Here is a 23,289-nt window from a genome sequence, read left to right as displayed (position 1 = left end):
CATTGCCAATGTATTTATTTGCCGAGTAAGAGCATTCCATATCTTTGGGCAATCACAAGCTTGATAACACTTGACTGTAGAGATTTCAAAGGCATGTCAATTGTATGTAACAACATTCAGCTTGAATTTGACATGTTACTGCCATTTAGGCTTGTGCATTTCAGCTAAACCTTGATCGGCTGACTGGATACCGGTAGAACCCCATATTAGTTTTCACACAACTCCCAAAAACACAATATGAGCCCACAGCAGACAAGATCACTCTGCTGGCTGTTGTATCGGATCACACATCAGGCACTTCCCAATTGTCTAGGACTGTGTGATGTATCAGCGAACAATGCGTGCAGATTCCAGTAAGGTGGCCTTTTGCAGCTGGAAGATGGTAATTTTGTCAGCGCAAATTGTGTTTAAGGTCTTTAGCACTGCACCCAGTGTGCCGATCACCACTGGGACCACCTTTACTGGCTTGTGCCAGAGTCTTTGCAGTTCGATCTTTAAATCCTCATATTGTGTCTATTATTATTATTATTATTATTATTATTATATTTATCTTTTAGAATTATTTGAAGGAGAGGAAGGGAAGAAGAAAAAATAGCTAAAAGGGTGACTCTCCCAAGCCCCAAAATGTGTGCATGCACTTCATCTACCCATCCTGGATGTCCCCAAATCCAAGTCAGTCCCACTAAAAAAAATAATCAAGAAAACATAGGGAAAATAAAGAAAAATAAAAAGGGGGAGGAGGAGCCTAACCAGCTGCCCTGTGGTCCTGTTTTGGATGGGAATTCATGATGGCTGGCCCCTTGCTGTTACTGACACCCAAACAAACCGAAGGAGCCAGATTGGCTGAAGGAAATGGCTAAAAATGGATCTGGGCTTAAGCCGAATGCCATTTACAGCTACTGAGTAACTCTGTATGACTACAGGATGAATTCATTAGACAATGTTTAAACACATAAATTTGATATTCATAACAGTCATATCCTATATTGAAAATGTCCTGCTCTGAAATACCAAGGGAAAAAATAACATTACTGTACCAACATAGCATCACTGATATGAAGCAGGAGGTGGGAGAATCTTATATAGAATAGAATTTTAATCGCATTTCTAATCCTTCCATATATATTTCATTCAAAGTGGTTATATTTAGAGTATGACGTGAATGTGTGTTGTCTGGAGGTAAGGTTTGAGCAATAATAGAAATATGGTATCATTTGCTGGTCTGAATCTCTCTTTTCTCACATATTTAACTCTTTAAAACCTCAACATAGACAAATGTCTAAGAGATATAGGAAAGGTAGTCAGATAACAACACTTACAGTCACACTTTGTCCAGTAGGAATTACTTTTCTATGCCAAACAAGTAATTTTTTAAGCTCTTCCCTAAAGCTATCATGGAGCCATGCATATATGAAGGGGTTGTAACATACTGAACTCATAGCAAACCAATGACAAGCCAATTGGATCAGGCTGAAATAATAGGCATCAATAGCATTGATGTTTATGTCCCGTATTAAGTTGAAGGTGTGAAGGGGAAGCCAGCACACTCCAAAGACCACTACCACCATGACCAGCAAACAGAAAGTCCTCTTCCGCCTTGCTCTATCCCAGTCTGCTTGGTTTTGAGTGATGCTCCCTGGCATTACTCTGTTCTTTAGTTTGAGGGAGATCTTGATATAGGATATCAAAATGGCCAACAAAGGGAAGAGGTAGGTAAGGAGCAGCAAACACAAGGCATAGGTTTGTCTCTGTCGTTCTTGTTCTCCCCAGAATTCCTCACACAAGGTGATGCCCTGTTGCTTCAGCTCTACATAATAGGTGTGTGCCATGGCGGGCAATGCCAGGCAGCAGGAGAGAATCCAAATGAAGAGAATAATGTAGGCACTGAGCTGCAAGGAGACACGGCGTCGCAACGGGTGCATGATAACAATGTACCGGTCCACGGCAATTGTGGCCAAAGTGAAGATGGAGACATAAACAGTGACAGGTTGCATAAAGTAGACAAAGTAGCACATGGTGCTGCCAAAAATCCAGCCACGTGGCTCAAAGACATAAGCAAGAGTAAGTGGAACACAGGTGGTGCACATGGCCACATCAGAAAGAGCCAAGTTCCCAATGAGGAAGTTTGTGACATTGTGCATCTTCTTTACATGCAAGATGACATGAACCAGGAGGCAGTTACCTACCATCCCGATCACAACCACAACCGTGTACATAAAGATGATCAGCAACTTCAACTGTTGGACTAGCTGCAAGCCCTGGAAAGCCACTGAGGTCCCATTCATACTGGAGTTGGGGGATATTGTGGTGCAATTGGTAGGAGGGGTTCCAGAACCTTCCAAGGCCTCAGACATCTTGACCTGTAAAATAATAAGCCACAAATATTAGTGAGTTTTTTCTCCACGCAGACATGTATAACAATGCTTGGTGAAATAGCATTGGTAGTGAATATTCCCAAGTCCCTATATCTGTCACCCTAATAGTGTGATAAATATTAAATACTCAATGTGGCAAAATTTACAAAAAGAATTTTTACTGTCTGGAAGTTTTGGTCACTAAAATAGTTTTAAAAACCTGGTCTGTTTATCAATACGAGTACTATACCTTAACTCCTATTTAAAAAAGAAGAAGAAAGAAACTGTACCCTTCTCTGAGCAGAGGGGCAAAAGACAAGAGTTTAGTTCACTCTGTGGAAATGATAAAAATACACTGACCTCCTCTGCCCTCTTTGCCATGGTGCCACTTTTGGCTGTTTGAATGCCTGGAAAGGAAAAATACTGTGGTTGCCAGGGTTGGCAAGCCACTTGAGGTGGCATTGTTGATTTCCTCTCACTGTGGAATGAGCTTATATTCAAATCATATCAAAATTCATAACCTTGGCCCCAAACCTTCCCTTGACATAAACATAAAACGAACATATACATGAGTGTATATATTATCCCCCAAAAAATTCAATGTAGAAATCTAATTACCCAGCAGTTATATATTTGTATAAGGGGTATACATTTATTTTTTCATTATTTTTAGTCACAAAGATATGAAAACTCTTAAAAAGCATGCAGTTTAACCAGTTGGAGACCTCAGTAGGGAACGGTGGCTGACCCCAACCTAATCCCTCGATGCTCTCTTACTACTTTTGACACTGTATATACTTGAGTATAAGCCTAGTTTTTCAGCACATTTTTAATGCCAAAAAGGCACCCTCAGCTTATACTTGAGTGAGTGTCCTGGCAGGAATGCATGGGGCTGAAAGAAACCCTTTGCAGGGCTTCTACCAGCTGTGTGCCTCCTCCACTTTCAGCACAGCAACCCAGCCTGATCTCTATGCTGAGAGGTGAGGAGAAGCTGTAGGCCTCAATTCATGTAATTTTATTAGTATCTATTTTTATTTTGAAATTTACCAGTAGCTGCTGCATTTCCCACCCTAGGCCTATTCGTGAGTCAATAAAGTTTCCAGGTTTTTTTGTAGTAAAATTAGGTGCCTTGGCTTATATTCAGGTCGGCTTATACTCGAGTATATATGGTACAGTAATACTATTTCTGACAAAGTGCCCTGCATCCAAGAAGAAGCCATCTGATTACTATCATATGTTGTTCAGCCCACAGCTGTTGGGGATCAAAAAGTGTGTAGAAGATAGAATTAATGAAAGTCAGCCCAAGACTTAGTATCTAGTTTGCAAAATAAGCTCACAGACTAGTGTGGAAAGGAATGAAAAGTGACTAAATATCCTGCACAACCCTCTTTTTTTAGTCATAATTGATTTCTTCAGCTACTTGTCACTTTCCAGACAAAGATTACTCTGTCTGAAAGAATACCAGACTTCTCTCAATCCATAGGTACTTTGTCATTACAAGGTTTGCTGCTGTTCCTACTTGGTACAACCTACCTTCTTCAGTCATCGATAAATGGACTTACAAGAAATGTGTGATGTTTTACAATCTCTTTCCCATCAAGTCCAGGCCAGGAATGTCTTCACTATTGAGGAGACTACTGACTTAATTTCCACAAGCAGACATCACCATCTGTTGATGACTAGTGACTTGTCCTGCATGTAGTAATTTAAAAGGAGAGGAAGAGAAATGCTCTTTTACATACTATTAGCAAAATAAATTTAACACTGAAACTGACTGTAACCTCTACATTAATACTTGGAGGACTATATGTGCAGGGAAAGAAAGAGGAAAGTAAAACATCTGACCAAAAAAAAATACAAGAGTGTACAGTACATGCAGTACGTAAAGGAATTACACAGTACATATCTTGATGATAATAGAGAGAATTAAGTGTGCTTGTTGGTTTTCTTGAGAGGCTAGAACTAAATATAAAACTTAATAGTCAATGCATATTGATTCCTGTTTCTCCTTAGAACATCACATATTCTGGAATTCAGATCTGGTCAACCTAACAGGTCTGTGTGTTTAAACAATAATATACAACATAAACAGCCGATATGACCAAGCAACTGAAATGTGTAATCACCTAATTAGCTAAATTAGTATCAGTAAACAGCTCTCAGAAACAGCAATAGCTCTCTTGCAACCCTGAGACACATATATTTAAAACACAGTTCAAGTATGAAACCCGTTAGGTGACATTACAAAAAGAAGAGTTAAAAACAGAATATAAAGCAACGTTTGTAGATTGCAATGCAAGTTTCTTTTAGAGTTAACACAAAAAAATAATATAATGTGAAGACAGTACAGGCAATAAGGGCATCACTAACTGATATAGGTTTAAAATGAACTAAAGTGATGTGCATTGATAAAATACGTAAATTTGTTTCCTTGGGAAATACTAAAAAGAGGCTCCGGTGGCCATGAATAACAGCATTATACTTAAACACATTAGACATGCAATTGAAAAACAGACATCGACAGCAAAATATCTACTTATTTGCATCAGAAATGGACTAAGTCAGATTCACAAAAACCATATTCTTTTCCCTACCTTTACATGGGTGAACTGTTTTATCTGCTGTGAAGAGGAAACAGTCTTAGGTCCATTTCATTGTGTTCATGAGTCAATGTGCTGTGCCTGGCTTGTGAAACCAGCCAAACTGTTTGATGATCAGGAGTTTAAAGAGACAGAGATCGATTTTGCTGGCATAGGATGTCAATATCCTTCCTGTTCCATCCACTTCTAATTTACAAATGGTCAGAGCTTCTTGGTTGGAGTGCTGTATCTTTTCTTCAAATACCATGCTGATTGATTTCTATTTGGTAACTGACTTTACTCCGCCGTCATTTAAAAAATGATTCAACAAAATAGACCTATACTGCTGAATCTATTTACCCTCCCCAAATGTATGGTGCTGCATATAAAATATGTGACATATTGAAGATTAACAAGCAAATATGCTTAATTATTTTTTAAAATTAAAAAATTCCCTGGAGAAGATGGAAAACATTTGTTATACAAACAGTTCTTTGTAGAGGGGCCTGATGTGCTAACCTTCTGATTTTAGAATGACCTTTTCAGGAAACAAAGGGGTGGGGCTGTCCATGGTGCTGAAACAACCAGAGAAATCATTCAGAATATTTATCATTCACGATGAATGAATGAAAACACCAGGAACAGATGACATATCAAAAGAGTTCCTTCAAGCTACAGGAACAAAACCTACTCTAGTTCCATCTAAAACCTGTCAACAAATAAGAAGAACCATACAATCAGGCTGGAGGACAGGGCTCATTGATCCAGGTGGATTTGTTTATACCTGGATTTATACCTATGTGTTTGCAAACCTTATCTACAGCTGTAACTAATTAATTTGTGTCCTCTCTCTTCCACTTATACTGTGTTTTGATGTGTTATTTTTCATGGAAAAGAACTCACCTCTGGATGCACAATGACTGAGGACAACAGATTGATGGCAAAATATGTTTTCCAAAGTCAATCACATCAATCAGATGTTTGTCACAATCCTAGTGTAGACTGGACAACCATTGAAAAATGTATACATCTGCAAAAATGCCCATCCAACAACCACTTCTTTCTACTGCGATTTTTTCTGCCCACATTATAATTCCACTTACTCATATGTCTTGCCATTAGCAAGCAATGCCGCAAAAACTAATTAAATAATCAAGAGTTGGCTTACATAATTTTTCACATGTGTAATGTTTATAGTTCTCCCTTTTCTAACCGTGCTTAAGCCTAAGGCATCCAAAGATCAGAAGATTCCAAACATATAATTTGATGAAGATGAAAAAGACATCAACATCTCCCAGGGCATATAGAAAAAGCATTAAACAATAAACTCTGTCTCTGCACCTCCTCAACACTATGGGTGATAGTTCTCACCTATTAAGATGTTTACATTAAATGAAGTAGAAGACCATTGAATAGTGGTCTCTAAGATATCTTCCTAGTTGACCTTTGAAAATGACTCTCTACATCAGTGATTCTGAAAGTGTGCTCTGTGGAGCTCTTAGAGATCCATAGAGCACAATCAGGGGCTCCATGAGGGTCCTGCAGCCCCTCACTTCCCCACTTCCTTCACGCCATTTGCTGCCTTCATGCCACTACCAGATCCTGTGCTCCGTTGCTATCCCTGGAGCCTGTGTACTGCCTCCACTGTCCCCAGGGCCTGTTGGTTATATTCATATTTAATTTCTGCAAGTAAAAAATCTATCCAAAAGCATTTTAGAGTCAAACCTCTCCCCAGGGGCATTTCAGCCCCTTTCCCCTCCTTCCTTCCTTTCTATGCAAATACCTCCTTACTATTTCACACCACTGAGGTAGGTCTTTGCAACACCACAAAAAAGACTGCAGGTTTAAAATGAAAAAAAGGGGGACAGACTCAAAAAAGGGGCAGACACTTTCCCTTTATCTTTAACTTTATTTCTATGAATGTCTCACCATCAGGGAGGCAAAAACCCTGCATTTTTGTAAACCTTACAGAACTTTTGCACTTTTATGGGAAAACTGCCCCCAGTCTTTTTAGAGATGTATTGGCTTGAGTATTTGGTGGCGTGGTTCTCCTTTCTTTGCATGGCTCCAGTTGTAGTTTGCAATGGTGCAATTGTGTTCTTCCAGGGGCAACACTGCTGCCAGCATGAATCCTTTTCATTGGCAGGTAGGGACATATTAATCTGGGATTTATTTTCTTTTGGGATGAATAGGAATGGTTTCCAATTGGAGACTCGGCTGCAGGGGAAGAAGGGCAGGCAAAGGGACAACAAATGGAAATATAATGGTGCTTTTATATCCCTTAGGATTTTTTCCAAGATACCAAAACCCATGGATGCTGTGAGAAAGGGGGATTAGTAGTACAGCACAATTATGTGTATGTTTGTGCTAGATCTACACTAACATATAATGGGGTTCCATGCTCAGCGATGAGTTTAGGATCATTCCCAAGCTGTCTTCAAGGGGAGTGTAACCCCACCCAACACAAACTGTAACCCTATGCCCTGTTCAGCCTTTTGACTGACCACAAGGACCTCTGTCTTATCTGGAATCAATTTCAATTTGTTTTCCCCCATCCAGTCCCACAGAGCTACAAAGCACCGATTCAGGGCCAGTTCTTGGGGCTCCACAAGAAGTTTCTTCAAAAAAGGCTCTGGCTGAAAAGGTTTAAGAACTCCTGCCCTAAATTAAAGCTCAATTCCCTTAACAGACAGAAACAGAAAGGATCACTCTTTATGACCACTGAAACAACACATTCATTGGCAATGAAATAAATGGGATTAGATTCAAAGTCAAGGTTGTCTCTCTGTCAAATTTTATTTCCATCAGTCAGGATGTTCCTGCTAATTTACACATTTCTCTCCTGTATTTTGTATAAATTTGGATCGCTATTGTTCTATTCATAGAAACTTTCAGGTATTATTAGCATATTAATACAAAATGTTAAGAGTGGGTCCATCTTTGCTCTTTGTGTTCTGTGCCAAATTACCTCAATATTATTTCATCAGTCATAACCTTGTGATTTAAGAGAAGTAAAATGTATTAGTAAAGAAAGGGGAGATGAAGAGTATAGCTTGGAAGTAATGAATTAGAAGTGAAGACATTATCTGTTACTTTGGGATTTAATAAAAGTGTAGCAAAGCACATTGCAAAAAGCAATAAAATGAGAGCAAAGTTACAAAAGAAGACTGCAGCAAGTAATTCCACAGCTTTTTAAAGACTGAGATATTGTGAATCACTTTGCTACATTCGTATATATCAGGACTGTTGAACTGCAGAAGGGATATAGGACATTTTTTGTTCCAGAGCCCCCCACCATCTCAACACACAACTGGCTACACCATTGTCACTAATGGAAATTCTGGTTCCGGTTTTGGCTGCCTTTTGGGCAATTTGGGGTGGGGTATTCTGTGAGGTTAAGGCATGAGATTAGCAGCTTGAAGGAACAAAATCACTACATTTTCCAGGAGAAATTAGAATAGGGGCAAAAATTAACCAGAGGGTTTATTTTTCATTTTTAAGGAGTTCTGGTGTTTATGATTCCAAAGGCTGAATGTGGTCCATGAGCCACATTTTGCCCACCTGTAACATATAGAATAATTCCATTTTTATACTTTTTATAGAAAGGAGCAGACCATGGTATGGTTGATTTGACAGATCCCACTAAAGCAGTTTCACAGTTAGGTGAACAGTAATGACCGTGGAAAATCCCTGGTGCTTATGAGCAGATTAGTGGGAGAAAGTGCTTTGCAGAATAGACAGGTCCTACTAACATATGTATATTGATTTGGGATTTGTGAATAATTTTAATGCTAATGAAGCCATATCTGAAAATTAAGTTGGGATTTTATGTTCTTTTGGAGAAGTGCTGTCAAAAATGACAGAAACATTCTTATTGGATGCAAACGTTGTTGCTTTTATCTGTCACATTAGCAAAAGGATGTTGAAATGATTCTTAGGTCTGTAATACCCATGAGACGGGGCAAAGGAACATATCTGTGTAACATTTTTTGTTTGCTGTTCTTATATATTGTCCCATTCATGACTCATTAGTGGTCAGGTCAGATGTTTTTCTCCCCTTCACATAGGGCTAAAGTAGGCTGTTGAACTATTTCCAATACTGCCAACCACTTGTGTGGAATGATAACAACACACAAGTGTGGAGAAGAACAAACCACAGACCACCTATTACAATGCAGTCTGAGCCCTGTCACGTGCACAATGGAGGACCTTCTTATAGCAACATCAGAGGTACTTCTACTGGTCAAAGGACATTTAGTATAATGCCAAGTTTTTAAACTGTGTGTTTTTAAATATATTACAACTCTACTCTTGGTTCACTTCTGACATGATAAATAAAAAAAAAAACATTCAAATGGTTGTCTACACCAGAGGTATCTAACTTTTTCAGCCATGGTGTCCCAAGAAATTTTTATATATTGTATTAGATAGATAGATAGATAGATAGATAGATAGATAGATAGATAAGACAGAGAGAGAGAGAGAGAGAGAGAGAGAGAGAGATCAGGCATGGGCAAACCTTTTGATCAGCATAAACTTGACAATATTTCAGTGGAAGACCCCAGGGGCCATCCAATCCAACCCCCTTCTGCCATGCAGGAAAAGCACAATCAAAACACTCCTGAGCTGTCGGAGGGAAATATGGTTTTTGAAGCAAGGAAGGCGAAGGGGGAAAGGATCTGAGCAATGAGGAAGGTGAGGAAAGGCTTTTGGTGGCAAGGGAGATGAAGGAGGTGGAGGAGCAGAAAAGAGGAGGAGGAGGGAACTACAGAGCACTTCAGTATGCTTTGCGGAGCCCCAAGGGCTCTGCAGAGCACACTTTGAGAATCGTTGGCCTACACAGATAGGATACAGATCAGATGTAGTGAAACATGTCTATGCATATCTGATTCAAAGCAGCAAGGTGAGAAAAAACACACGCACTCTTGTTCCTACTCACTTCTGTGCATCAGAGCATGACCTAAACATCATTCATCTGAGCTTAGTCTTAATTGAGCCAGAGTGAATAATTCCCACACTGTTATTTGAGAATACAAAACATCACTGGGAATCACGCATTACAAATGTTCTTGGTTGGCAACTCCCAAGATTTCTTTCCATTTGTTATGTTGCAGTTTACAATCCAATAATATCTATAGGGCTATACTTTGCCATCCCAATGCAAAATGAATAATCTTTACATTGCATGTTGTTACCATGTATGCCCAATTTCAATTATCTCCTGATTCTCAAAATGTAAACTGCTGTCCTATGTGAAGAATGTGTAACTACTACACAGAACTGGTAGTAGACAAAATGTACACAAAGTTGTTCACATAATCAAAATATATCACACAGGGCTTTTTTAGCATCCTAGGACTCTTCCCCACCAGTCCAGCGATGGATGGGCATGCTGCCCATCACATGACGTTGCTGGGCTTCTGGTGGAGACCCTGCCCACAACCATAGTGGAAGCATCCTAGGAAGCTTCCCTACAAACATGGGAGCCTGCCCATGTTGTGCTGGCTTCAATGGAAGCTGCACAGATCCACACCACTTGGGCGATGCTCCCCCCGTGAGACAGGGAAGTCTCACCATTATGAAGCAATGTGTGGGGTGTCAGAATCACCCCTCATCCCTGCTGTTTCACCACAGAAGCTGGTGAAACGGCACAGGGAGGGAGTCCTTGACATGACGAAGTCCTAAGTCATTGTGAGTTCTCTCGCTGTCTGATGACTAAAAGGCATATCACTGGATTTTTTTTACCACTTTATGTCTTTTGAAGCTGAAAGTATGAAGTGACTCATAAACGGAGGGAACTGTGAAATATGTGTTTGGGGAATTTAATTTCTGCAGTATCAACTTAGGTGTAAGAACCAATCTATGAACAACTGTATATATGGGTGTTGGATCTGTTCTGCTGTAAGCATGTGTATTTCAAATTTAGCACATTTTTTTCTTGCCATTGTTTCATATATTAAAATTTGTTTGACTTGAACTCTTTGGCATACATTTCTGTAAGATTGTTAAAGAGATACAGTTGAGACAAATCTGCCTGTATTGGTAGTAGTGGCCTTCATTATAAATTTATGGCATATAAAATGACACCTGTTGAGGAAATAATTTGAATTCGGGCATCCTCTTATAGACATAGGAATATTTGTTATCTACATCAAGTAGAGTGGAGCACAGCCAATACAATACGAGTATGTGGTAGGAAACAGGAGAAAATATGCAGGATGGTCTTGTAAGATATTTTAAAAAAACAAGGAAAGGTGACTTTTTCCATGAAATCTATCTTGGGATAGAAAAGGAGATATACAAAAGAGGCTTACCTAAATTTCAGTAGAAGAGCCCCTAAAACTGACTTTCGTGTCTCTTTACAAATCATCTTGAGGCAGTGGACTCATTGATGTTGTCTTCCCAAACAAAGGAAGGGAAAAGATGAATTAATTTTTGGAGGAAGTTGGAAGTGATCTCTGCACGCATGCAGGAGGGAAGCAGGCTACCTAGATTAAAGCGTGGAAAGGGTCCGTGTGTGTGTGTGTGTGAGAGAGAGAGAGAGATGCAATAAAAAGGAAAACATGTCCACTAGAATTAACTCTCGCCAATCACTTTATAAAATTGCTGATTCTTCTTTGTTTGCAAATATATATTCCACCATTGTGATACATGTCAGAACTATCAAATAAAAATTGCTTCACATACAGCCAGTTTAACAATGCTGAAAAGTATTGGCACACTTTTCACATCCAATTTCAGAGAGGCATATGGTATACTTTTGTCAACATCTAGTAAAATATATTGATATTCAGGCTTCTTCTTCACTGTCTTGGCAATGTACTGAGAACAAAGTGAAAAGTTATTAAGATTTTTCTGTCCCAGTAAAATACAACTGATGAAAGTGTGGCCTATGGAGGGATTGCAGCCCTAAGGGCTGTTTTTGTGTCACCTAGTATTCAAACATTGTCCCCATGCCTTCCTTCAATAGCTATTTGGTGAGCAAAATGATTTGGAGAAGTTGCAGGTTTTGCCCTCCACAGGTGTCCATTTCCGCATCGAAGTCTATAGCAACAACTATGTGCAAAGGTATATCCTGCATGTTCAGTTTTATTCCAAAGCACGAAATCTTACAGTTTGAGATACTGCAAGTCACTTCTGGTGTGAGAGAATTGGCCATCTGCAAGGATGTTGCCCAAGGGATGCCTGGATGCAGGCATGTAGCTGGGGGGGGGGGGGCTTTAGGGGCTTCAGCCCCCCCCCCCCCCCCAAATTCTCAGGGTGGTCCACAAGAAGGCCTTACTAGGACATTATTTAAGTTGTTATGTTTATTCATATCATGGTCTGATCAACATATGCACAGGGATATTGGGATAACAATAGAAAAGGTTTGCTAGGGTAGATCTTCAGCCCACTCCCCGAATCAAAATCCTGGCTACGGGCCTGCCTGGATGTTTTGATGTTTTGCCATCCTTGTGGGAGGTTTCTCTCATGTCCCCGCATGGAGAGCCGGAGCTAACAAAGGGTGCTCATCCGCACTCTCCCCGTATTTGAACCTCCAGCCTGCCGGTCTTCACTCCTGCTGGCAAAAAGGTTTAACCCATTGTGCCACTCTTACACTTCCACAAGGAATCTAGCGTGTTGTCTATGAAATGCTCATTCCTTCAATTAAGGAATATGACCTCTCAAGCACATGCGAAAATTCATGCTGGGATGATATTTTTTTCTTTCAACAACCTTCCACTTTTCTTATATTTTTTTATTTTGGTGGGAAAATATACTTTGCTTTTTCAACATGCCAGGTGATGGAGGCTTTTTTGCCTTTCATACATGCTCAGTAAGTGATTTGGGAGGCAGCTGCTTATCTTGCCTGTTGTATGTTAGCTCACAAAATAACAGTGCATTCATCTAGAGGAGGGGCTCTCAAAATGTGCTCTGTGGAGCCCTTAGGGTTCTGCAAAGCACAGTTAGGGGCTCTGTGCTTTTGCCCTTCTCCCCCTCCTCCTCTTCCATCTCCAAGCACTCGGCAGAGGGGAAGGAGGCTGCTGCTGCTACTAGGGCTGGATGGCCATCTGTTGGGGGTGCTTTGATTTATGCTTTTACTGCATGGCAGAAGGGGTTGGACTGTTGGATGTTACAAAAAATGGAACTTTATTGAAAGTTTTAATAACTTTCAGAGTTATTTTAGTGGTGGATTTTTGTATTGGCAGGACGATGGATTCTGTATCTCCCATTCTATGATTCCATTCTCTTGAGCTCTGTATCATCTAGAATAAATTCATTATATCAATTACAACAAAATGCTACAACAATACTTATTTAGATTCTGTTGATTCAGGGGCTCTGTTGCAATTACAGGCATGTTTCAACCCACAAAATGAAGAAGTTCTACAAAGCTTTCCTGTTTGTGAGAGTGTGTCTTTCTGTATTTTCAATGCATGTGATGACTATCTTCTGAAGGAACTATTGACCCATCCTCCCTCCCTTTATTTCTAATGCCCAATTTGAACTTGTGTAGCAACCACATGAAAATAAGCACTTGAACCTCTTCTGAATCCCAGCAACAAAACACTCAACAATCTAGCACTATTAGAAAGAAAAACAAATGCCCGAACCTTGTATTACTGCATCCCTATGTACAATGGAGATGAATTTATACAAAGCCAGTTGAATATTAGCTAAAAGCATACTGCTACAGAGGTTTCTTTCTGTAAAAAGGGGAGAACTAATTCAATGTATCTGTCATATTAGGTTGTATTTTATTAGTGCATCTTTCTGTGATATTTTCTTAAATCTACAACAAGTGAGTTTCAGTTCAAATGTTGGTGGTCATATATATGAGACTATAATAAGTTGTCTCATATGTGGACAGTCCATTGGTCCATATGCCAGAGTGCCAGCCATCCTCCCGGGATTGAAAATATAGAAACTTTTGCATCCCATCCATGCACTCTAACACAGAGATCTAGACTAAACACAAATGGAGCTGGGTTGCTGTAAGTTTTTTGGTCTGTATGGCCATGTTCCGGAAGCATTCTCTCCTGACATTTCACCTATCTCTATTGCAGGCATCCTCAGAGGTTGTGAGGTCTGTTGGAAACTAGGAAAATGGGCTTTATATATCTGTGGAAAGTCTAGGGTGGAAGAAAGAACTCTTGTCTGTTGGAGCTAGGTGTGAATGTTTCAATTGACCACCTTGATTAGCGTTTAATGGCCTAGCAGTTTGCAAGGTGTGGCTTCTTAATGCCTGGGGGGAATCCTTTGTTGAGAGATGATTAGCTGTCCCTGATTGTTTCTTGTCTGGAGTTCTCCAGTTGTTGAATGTTGTTCTTTATTTACCATTATGATTTTAGAGGTTTTTAATACTGGTAGCCAGATTTTTTCATTTTCATGGTTTCTTCCTTTCTGTTGAAATTGTCCACATGCTTGTGGATTTCAATGGCTTCTCTGCGTAGTCTGGCATGGTAGTTGTTAGAGTGGTCTAATTGTAGCTATTTTTGTGTTTTAATTGCATTGTCTGTGAATTATCTATGATTACTAATTAAAGACTGTGATTTTTCAGGGAGCATATTTTGATATACCAGGTGTGGCTCCCAGTAGATAGCAATGCTAAAGAGCTCAAATATCCATGGGAGGGAAGAGAATAAAACTGAAAAATTCAGAGTCAATGAGGGAGGAAAATGAGTGGGGAAGCTTTAAAGAAAGAACAGCAGTGAATAATGGGACCCAGTTTTTCAAACTCTTGGTTCCGATAACAAGGCAGTAAAATTTAGGTCACTACATATCTTTTAGTAATCTGCAGCCATCATTTTGATCAGAATGAGTCAGAACATTGAACATTTAGACCACTCAAAAGGATTTTTATAATAGATTTTTAAGTATAGTACAGCTTCCACAGTCTGGTGTCCTTCACATGTTTTGAAAAAGAAAATCACTGTTGTTGCTTTGGTTATAGTAGCAGTGACAATCTAAAACCTCTTCAGGATGATGATGATGATGATGATGATGATGATGATGATGAATGTATTACTTGCTTCTCTGCGGCTCAAGGCAGAATACAACATCATTAAAACAAGAGACAAGCAACAAGATAAACAGAGTTAAAATACAAGTTGAAATCCACTGATAAAATGCAGATTAAAATTCATATGCATGAATTTAACGAATTTGATAAGACTTACAAGGAGTAACTATATTTTTGCACACCCTTACTAAGTGTATAATTTAATGTTATAGTACAGAAGAAAGAACAACAAAAATATTGATGCATAGTTATGCAGAGACATTTCCAGAATTAGTTTCATCAAATCACCTACAAATCCATGAAAAATCCATGAAAAATCACAGGAAAAAACAGATCACAGGGAATACTATAAATACATAGGGGATAAGGAGAGGGAAAGAAGGCATTGTGTACACATTCATTGAGGTTTTCTCAATAAATTTTCACTCCAACATAATAAAAATAAAAATAAGAATAATTTTGATTTTTTCCTCATCTCTCTTTGTGACTTGAGGTGGGGTACAATGCAGTTAAAACACAATGCCATTAAATAATAATAATAATAATAATAATAATAATGCATTTTATTTGTCACTTCTTATGGCTCAAGGTGAGGTTCAACATTGTTAATAGAGACAGATAAATACAATACCACTAAAATGCATAAATCAAAATACACGCAGCTAAGACTGACACCAATACCAATAATATGAAAATACATAGAATAAAGATTGAAACACAATACTAATAAATGTAAATATAAAAGTCATAAATTAAAATTGACTGGGTAGGTCTTTAATGGTATTCATCCAAGACAGAGTTGAGGGACTGGTGACCTTTCATTACACTATGTAACAAAATTTAAGAAACATTTTGTTCCTGGTTTGAAAGTATTATTTCCTGTTTAATTGTGCTGTACTTACTTTGAAAGTACTTGTTATACTCCAGAAGATTTGTTTTTGTGGCTGCCACAAGCTATGTTGAATTGGCTGAGACTCTATGAGATATTCACTGAAAAACTATAGCAAAATGTGCTGCAGGATGTCCTGCAAAAACAAAGGTTTGCAGTTTAATAAAGTTTTCCTATTTTTTTATATTTTTTTTGTGATAAGACCAATAAGGAAATGACATTTATATCCCAGGAACAAAAATCGTGTTACATAGTGATATTGGTCTTCAGACAACATCAGCACGAGCTAGCATGATCAGAAATGACAAGAGTTAGAATTAAACAACATCCAAGAAGCTATGGTTTCGCACCCATATACACTATAATTTTCCCATCGAGCAAGCTCCTGCCAGTAACAACTATAGGTGGTAAAATTCCAATGATGTTGCTATGCCCTTTCATTCTCATCTCAATTTCAGGCAGTTATCATTAGCTATACTCAGCCTTCCATTGAAAAGAAGAGCACCTAAGCCTTAAGTAAATAAGTGCATTTTCTTTCCGTTTTCTTTTCTCGTCCTCTTATCTGTAGAATCAACAGGATGACAAGTTGATTTCATTTGATCTGTGCTACACGTTTCTCTCTTAAGAGACTCTCTCTGCAAATAGCAAGCAAAATTCACTGTGCCTATGATCTCATCCATAAAATTGTACAACGTTTCCATTCTACTTCACTCTAGCAGCAGAGGTTTGAGAGGTTGTTGGGAGGCATTGCAAACTGAAGCAAGAGGTGGGCAAACGAGAAATGGAGGATGGTGGCTCTTCAGATATTTTCAGCTTCGAACTTCAGGCAGGGGTCTAGACGGGAGAATTGGAATCCAAAAATATCTGGAGAGTCACAGTTGTTATATATCAACATTTTCTTCAAAACTGATCAGATATTAAGTTTTATTTATTTATTATTTAAAACATTTATATTCTGCCCTTCTCACCCCGCAGGGGACTCAGGGCGGAGCACAATATACATATGGCAAACATTCAATGCCGGGACATAAAACCATAAATAGATGCAAACATTAAAATCACTCATATCCACTTCAAAACCAGTTGCTTAAAGACCATCTCAGGACACCATTCTATTATTGCCTCACTGCACTGCCCCAAAGGCTCGGTCCCACAGCTAAATCTTCACCATCCTTCTGAAGTACAGGAGGGAGGGAGCTGATCTAATATTACCAGGAAGGGAGTGCCATAACCGTGGAGCAATCACTGAGAATTAATGCAGCTTGACACCACTTTAACTGCCATGGCTCAATGCTATGGAATTCTGGGAGCTGTAGCTTGGTGAGGCACGGCACTCTATGGCAAAGAAGGCTAAGGAGCTTTTAAAACTACAACTCCCATAATGTCATAGCATCATGCTATGGCAATTAAAATGGAATCAAACTGTATTCATTCTCTAGTGTAGATGCAGCCTTTGATAATTCTACCCTTAGAAATGAAGGTGACTTTGTATTGTCGTGGCCAGAATCACTGGGTTGTTGTGAGTTTCCCAGGCTGTATGGTCATGTTCCAGAAGCATTCTATTATTTTTCAATACTGAGATGACTCTATTTATGACTTTAGCGGAAAGCCTGTTTAATGACATGAGCTGGATCAACACCGCCATATAATGCAGTTTGGAACTGCATTACAGATCAATATTGATCCATATAATGCCATTTAACTGCATTGAACTACATTATATCGGTCTACACTGATATATAAAACAATTCCAAACTGCATTATATGGCAGTATACATCCGGCTTGAGAGTGTTATCACACCGTGACCATGCCATTAAAATGCTGTAACAAATGATGTGTTGCTCCCACTGGTGCTTCAATTTTTATCGCCCAATGTCATCACTCTCTTGGCACTATTGTATTGCAGGTTATTGAAAAAGTGTTGTTGCTTTTTCACTGTAGGAATAATTTGCTAATATCCCCCCCCCCCTCCTTCCTGCCAAAAATCAGGTATGATCCCATTGTACTCCACCAATGCAGCTGAAGAACTGGATTAACATTCATGAAAACACATGATAAATAAACCAATAAATATGAAGTTACTACTAGATTCCTTTTTCCTATTGTCCCCATTTTGTTTCTTTATGCCATGTTAGCGTAATGCCATCATCTTTTTGCAAATTATTGAGAAAAGATGCTGGTAAAATATTGTGTCAATAAAACACAAAAGCACTATAAATGCCAAACATACACAACAGGCTAAATGTGAAATGCTGGGGAAATATTGCTATAATATCATCATAATGACAAGATTTCCTGATCTGTAGATTATATCTCAAAAACCAGTGAGTACAAAATATTATTTTGTAGAAAATAGATTATTTGTATATTTTCAACAGTATTCATTATCTTATAGGAGAATGTAAATATGAGACATCTTCAAAACATTTCATAAGAATTTTAGTTCAACTTCTGTGAAGTATTTTAAACGTATCTTCCTTCCTAAGTTAATGAATGTTGTGGGAGGCCAGAGGGTGTTTCAGCTACATTCCATAATAAATAATATGTTTTGTGCTCAATAATAGCCTGCCTTCAAGCAGGATTTAATGAAGCATTAAATCAGATGTAATCGGGACATTTTGTCACTACAGTAACATGACAAGAACCATTCTTCATCTTGTATTTCACAAAATTGTGTTTTGTCATATGGATTCAGGATAGTGGCTTTATACTAAAAAGTATGTAATACAGTAGATCCATAAGGGATTCATTCGTATGTACACTATCATTTTTGTGGAATCCTATTTTTCTTGTCTTAAGTGAATAATGTTTTGATCATTAAGCGTTAAGCCATAAAGAATTCATATCCACATTAAGCATTCTAAGTAGCAAAGTGATTATGCTGATCATTTAACAAAATCTTTCTGATCCCAAATTAACAAAATGAACTTCAACAGGGAGAAATGGGTAGTATTACACTTAGAAAACAAAAATTAAATGCACAGATACAGGATGGGTGATATCTGGCTTGAAAACAATCCATGTGAAAGGAATCTAGGAGTCTTAGTAGACCACAAGCTGAACATGAGTCAACAGTGTGATGCAGCAGCTAAAAAAGCCGACGCGGTTCTAGGTTGCCTGAGGGCGGATCTAGACAGCCCCTTTATTGAGGAAACTTCCGCAATAAAAAGAGGGCTGTCCAGACAATGTTCTGGCCAAATCGGAATTGTTGTTGTTTATTCGTTCAGTTGCTTCCGAATCTTTGTAACCTCAAGGACCAGCCCACGCCAGAGCTCCCTGTCGGCCATCACCACCCACAGCTCCTTCAAGGTCAATCCAGTCACTTCAAGGATGTCATCCATCCATCTTGCCGTAAACCAGGAAAATCCTGGTTTGTGGTGAATTAATTTGATAGTAGTTTTCTGGGATGGGTGTGGACAGGGCCCCAGGAACATTCGCAGTTTTTAAATGTGAAAGCTCCAGGGATAAAACGCTGTCTGGAAAGGCCCTAACTCAAGGGAGGACATACTCCCACTCTCTTCTGCTTTGGTCAGACCTCATCTGGAATACTGTGTCTGGATAAGCAGAAAGGTTCCCAGAAAAGAGCAACCAAAATGATCAACTGTTAGGAAGGCAAGTCCAATGAGGAATGGCTTAAGGAGCTGTATATGTTTAGCTTGGAGAAAGAACGACTGAGAGGTGATATGATAGGCATGTTCAAATATTTGAAAGGATGTCACATTGAGGAAGGGGGCAAGCTTGTTTTCTGTAGCTCTGGAGACTAGGGCACAGAGCAATAGATTCAAATTGCTGGAAAGGAATTCCACCTAAACATTAGAAAGAATTTACTTATAGTAAGAGCTTTTCAGCAGCAAAACTCGTTTGGAGTGTGGTGGAAGCTCCTTCTTTGGAGGCCAGAGGCTGAAAGACCATCTGTTGGGAGTGCTTTAACTGTAGTTTTCTGCATGGCACAGAGTTGGACTGGATGGTCTCGTCCAATGCTATGATTTTGTGAAGGCCTTCTTAATACAATAGAGTCTCGCTTATCCAACATAAATGAGCCAGCACAATGCTGGATAAACAAAAATGTTGGATAATAAGGAGGGATTAAGGAAAAGCCTATTAAACATCAAATTAACTTATGATTTTACAAATTAAGCACCAAAACATCATGTTTTACAACAAATCAACAAAAAAATAAGTTCAATGCTCAATAATGTTATGTAGTAGTAATTACTGTATTTACAAATTTAGCAGCAAAACATTGTAATGTATTGAAACAATTGTGGATCCGGGCGGGAGGCAAACTGTGTTGGATAATGCAGAACGTTGGATGAGCGAAGGTTGGATAAGCAAGACTCTACTGTATAACTAACTATATTTTAAACATCTAGTGAGGTCTTAATCAGAACTAGCTGTGCCCTGCCACACGTTGCTGTGGCCTATAGTAAAACTTATCAAAGTTGAGGTAGATATCTGGACTATTATGAAAGAGAGGTACCTACCTATTCCTTCCCCCCTTTTCTCCCCCTTTCTCTCCTTTCTTCCTTCTCTACCTCTTTCTTTCTTTCCTTCTTTCACTATTTGGTTTCATCCTTCTCTCTTTCCTTCAGTCCCTCCCCCTTTCTTCCTTTGCTTTTCTTCCCTCCCTGTTTGCTTCCTTCTTTCACTTTTTATTTCCTTTTATTTCACCACCATCATAACAATAACAATAATGCAATGCATTGCCTCTGGGACCTGACACCTCTCCCATTCCCCCTAAAAGGGTCTCATAGGAAGAATAATAGCATAATAATAATAATAGAAATAACAACCTTTACCTGCCATGCGTTGCTGTGGCCAAACTTCCCTCTTTCTCTCCTTCTTTCTCTCCTTCCTTCCTTCCCTCCCATCTTTCCTTCTCCTCTTCCTTCTCTATCTCTTTCCTTCCTTCCCCCTTTTTCTTTCTCTTCTGGTCTCTTTTCTTCCTTATCTCTTTCCTTCTTTCCTTCCCTCCCTCTTTCTCTACATCTTCCCCCTTCCTTCACTCCCTCTTTCCTTCCTTCATTCCCTTTTTTCTTTCCTTCTCTCCTTCCTTCCTTCCCCCCTTTTCTTTCTCTTCTGGTCTCTTTTCTTCCTTCTCTCTTTCCTTCTTTCCTTCCCTCTCTCTTTCTCTACATCTTCCCCCTTCCTTCACTCCCTCTTTCCTTCCTTCATTCCCTTTTTTCTTCTCTCCTTCCTTCCTTCCTTCCCCCTTTTTCTTTCTCTTCTGGTCTCTTTTCTTCCTTCTCTCTTTCCTTCTTTCCTTCCCTCCCCCTTTCTCTACATCTTCGCCCTTCCTTCACTCCCTCTTTCCTTCCTTCGTTCCCTTTTTTCTTTCCTTCTCTCCTTCCTTCCTTCCCCCTTTTTCTTTCCCTCCCTCTGTCTCTCATTTCTTCCTTCTCTACCTCTTTCCTTCCTTCCCCCCTTTTCTTTCTCTTCTGTTGAATCTCTTTTCTTTCCTTCCATCTTTCCTTTTCTTTCCTTTTCTTCTTCCTTTTTTCTCTAACTTTCTTTCCTCCCCCCTTTTTCTTTACCTCCCTTTCTCTTTCTTCCTTCTTTCCTACCTTCCTGTCTTTCCTGGATTTTGACAGGGCAGGAAGTGGCGGGGTGGGGTTTGGAGGTGGCATGAAGTAAAAGGAGGTAAGATTGGGGCAGGGGAGTGATGGAGAGTGGGGATGTGTGTGTGTGCGGCGGCGGGGAGAGTGATGGAGCGTGGGGTTGCGTGTGTGTGTGCGGCGGCGGGGGGAGTGATGGAGCGTGGGGTTGCGTGTGTGTGTGCGGCGGCGGGGGGAGTAATGGAGCGTGAGGTTGCGTGTGTGTGTGCGGCGGCGGCGGGAGTGATGGAGCGTGGGGTTGCGTGTGTGTGTGCGGCAGCGGGGGGAGTGATGGAGCATGGGGTTGTGTGTGTGTGTGCAGCAGGGTGTGTGTGTGTGCGGGAAGCGGTGCGGCGGGGCTTGGAGTGGGCATGGCTTCCGCAGAAGGAACGTTGGCTGCCAATGTGCATGCTCAGTTGTTTTGCCATTTTGTGAGTGTGTTGTTGTGTTATTTTTCATTTTGAGTAGATATGTTTGTACCTTGTGGGTTGTGTTATGGACATGGGAATTTTGGTTAAGTTTCGTTGGGAGTTTTTTTGAGTTCTGTTGTTTTGCCGTTTTGTGAATGTGTTGTTGTGTTGTTTTTCATTTTGAGTAGATATGTTTGTACCTTGTGGGTTGTGTTATGGGCATGGGAATTTTGGTTAAGTTTCGTTGGGTTTTTTTTAGTTTTGTTGTTTTGCCGTTTTGTGAGTGTGTTGTTGTGTTGTTTTTCATTTTGAGTAGATATGTTTGTGCCTTGTGGGTTGTGTTATGGGCATGGGAATTTTGGTTAAGTTTCGTTGGGGTTTTTTTTAGTTTTGTTGTTTTGCCGTTTTGTGAGTGTGTTGTTGTGTTGTTTTTCATTTTGAGTAGATATGTTTGTACCTTGTGGGTTGTGTTATGGGCATGGGAATTTTGGTGCAGTTTCGTTGGGGTTTTTTTAGAGTTTTGCTGTCCCGTTGAACCAACCTAACAGATTTATATATATAGATGGAGACTTTAGAAGGGTTCAGGGGCAAAGTGGAGGTCCATCTGAAAAGTATTGCATAGAGGATGAAGCCAGAATTGTGGTGCAAAGGATTGGAGAATCCAGACAGTGGTTTACTCTGGCAGAACACTGGGATCCCAACATGATCCAAGGTTGCTAGAATCTGATGATGACCTTTTTTAGTCAAATTGAAGCTGGAGAGAGAATATCTGTTAGGATCATGATGTGAGATAAAGGAGTTAAACTATTCTACTCCACACACCATTAATCCAACTCTAATCTTCAATTTTAAAGGAGATGTCATCCAAAAAAGTAACTTTCTCCAATATCTGCCTAATTTCCTTCCCCATCACAACAGCTATTTGGAACAAAAATTTCCTATGGCACAGTAAAGGTTGTATAGTCTTTAGCCCTCAAGTCAAAAAGGGAGAAATTGGCTCTCTTTTAACACTGCTCATTTTATTTATTTCAAGCTGTGTCAAGTTATTCTCCAGAGGCACAACAAACAGCCATTCTTAAGGACTAATGAAGAGGGAATGGCCCGTGCTAAAATCACAGAGATATATTAAGGGAAGATCAACAGTCCAGAGGCTGAGGCTGAATCCGCCTCCATATTGAAAACAATTAGCAACAGTTGCTTTGATAACACACTCTACAAAATCCAATCATTACTGAACAAAAGGGCAAAGACAAACTGATGAACAGCGTTCAGCAGAGAATTCAAGCTCCATGAAACAAGCTTTAAAGAAAACAAACAACTGGCCAAAAACAAATCCTATTTTCTTCATGGAAATGCATGTCTTCAACACCTTGGGGAGTTACTCCTCCATGAAATTTGTTTGTGTCTGTCATTTCCAATTCATTGCACTTGTCTATATTTAAAGGAATCATCATTGTTT

At 39.5% G+C, this 23,289-nt stretch overlaps 1 protein-coding gene across 2 annotated transcripts; it reads right to left on the bottom strand.

The window, feature by feature from the left end:
* Nucleotides 1-549: 549 nt before the first annotated feature.
* On the bottom strand, nt 550-5,126 carry LOC132769893 (prolactin-releasing peptide receptor-like). 2 transcript variants are annotated; one of them, XM_060766820.2, is made up of 3 exons: nt 4,949-5,126; nt 3,888-4,046; nt 550-2,360 (listed from the first exon to the last, which is right to left on the bottom strand). In XM_060766820.2, exon 3 carries the CDS (start codon nt 2,352-2,354, stop codon nt 1,302-1,304), a length of 1,053 nt encoding a protein of 350 aa, XP_060622803.2. In that variant the 5' UTR covers nt 2,355-2,360; nt 3,888-4,046; nt 4,949-5,126; the 3' UTR covers nt 550-1,301. The 2 variants fall into 2 exon arrangements, with proteins under 2 accessions (XP_060622803.2, XP_060622804.2); XM_060766821.2 differs by having other exon boundaries at nt 3,917-4,046.
* Nucleotides 5,127-23,289: the final 18,163 nt, after the last annotated feature.

This window comes from Anolis sagrei, chromosome 3 (genome assembly GCF_037176765.1).
Source record: "Anolis sagrei isolate rAnoSag1 chromosome 3, rAnoSag1.mat, whole genome shotgun sequence".
Lineage (NCBI taxonomy): Eukaryota > Metazoa > Chordata > Lepidosauria > Squamata > Dactyloidae > Anolis > Anolis sagrei.
This window is presented reverse-complemented; position numbering and strand designations above follow the sequence as displayed.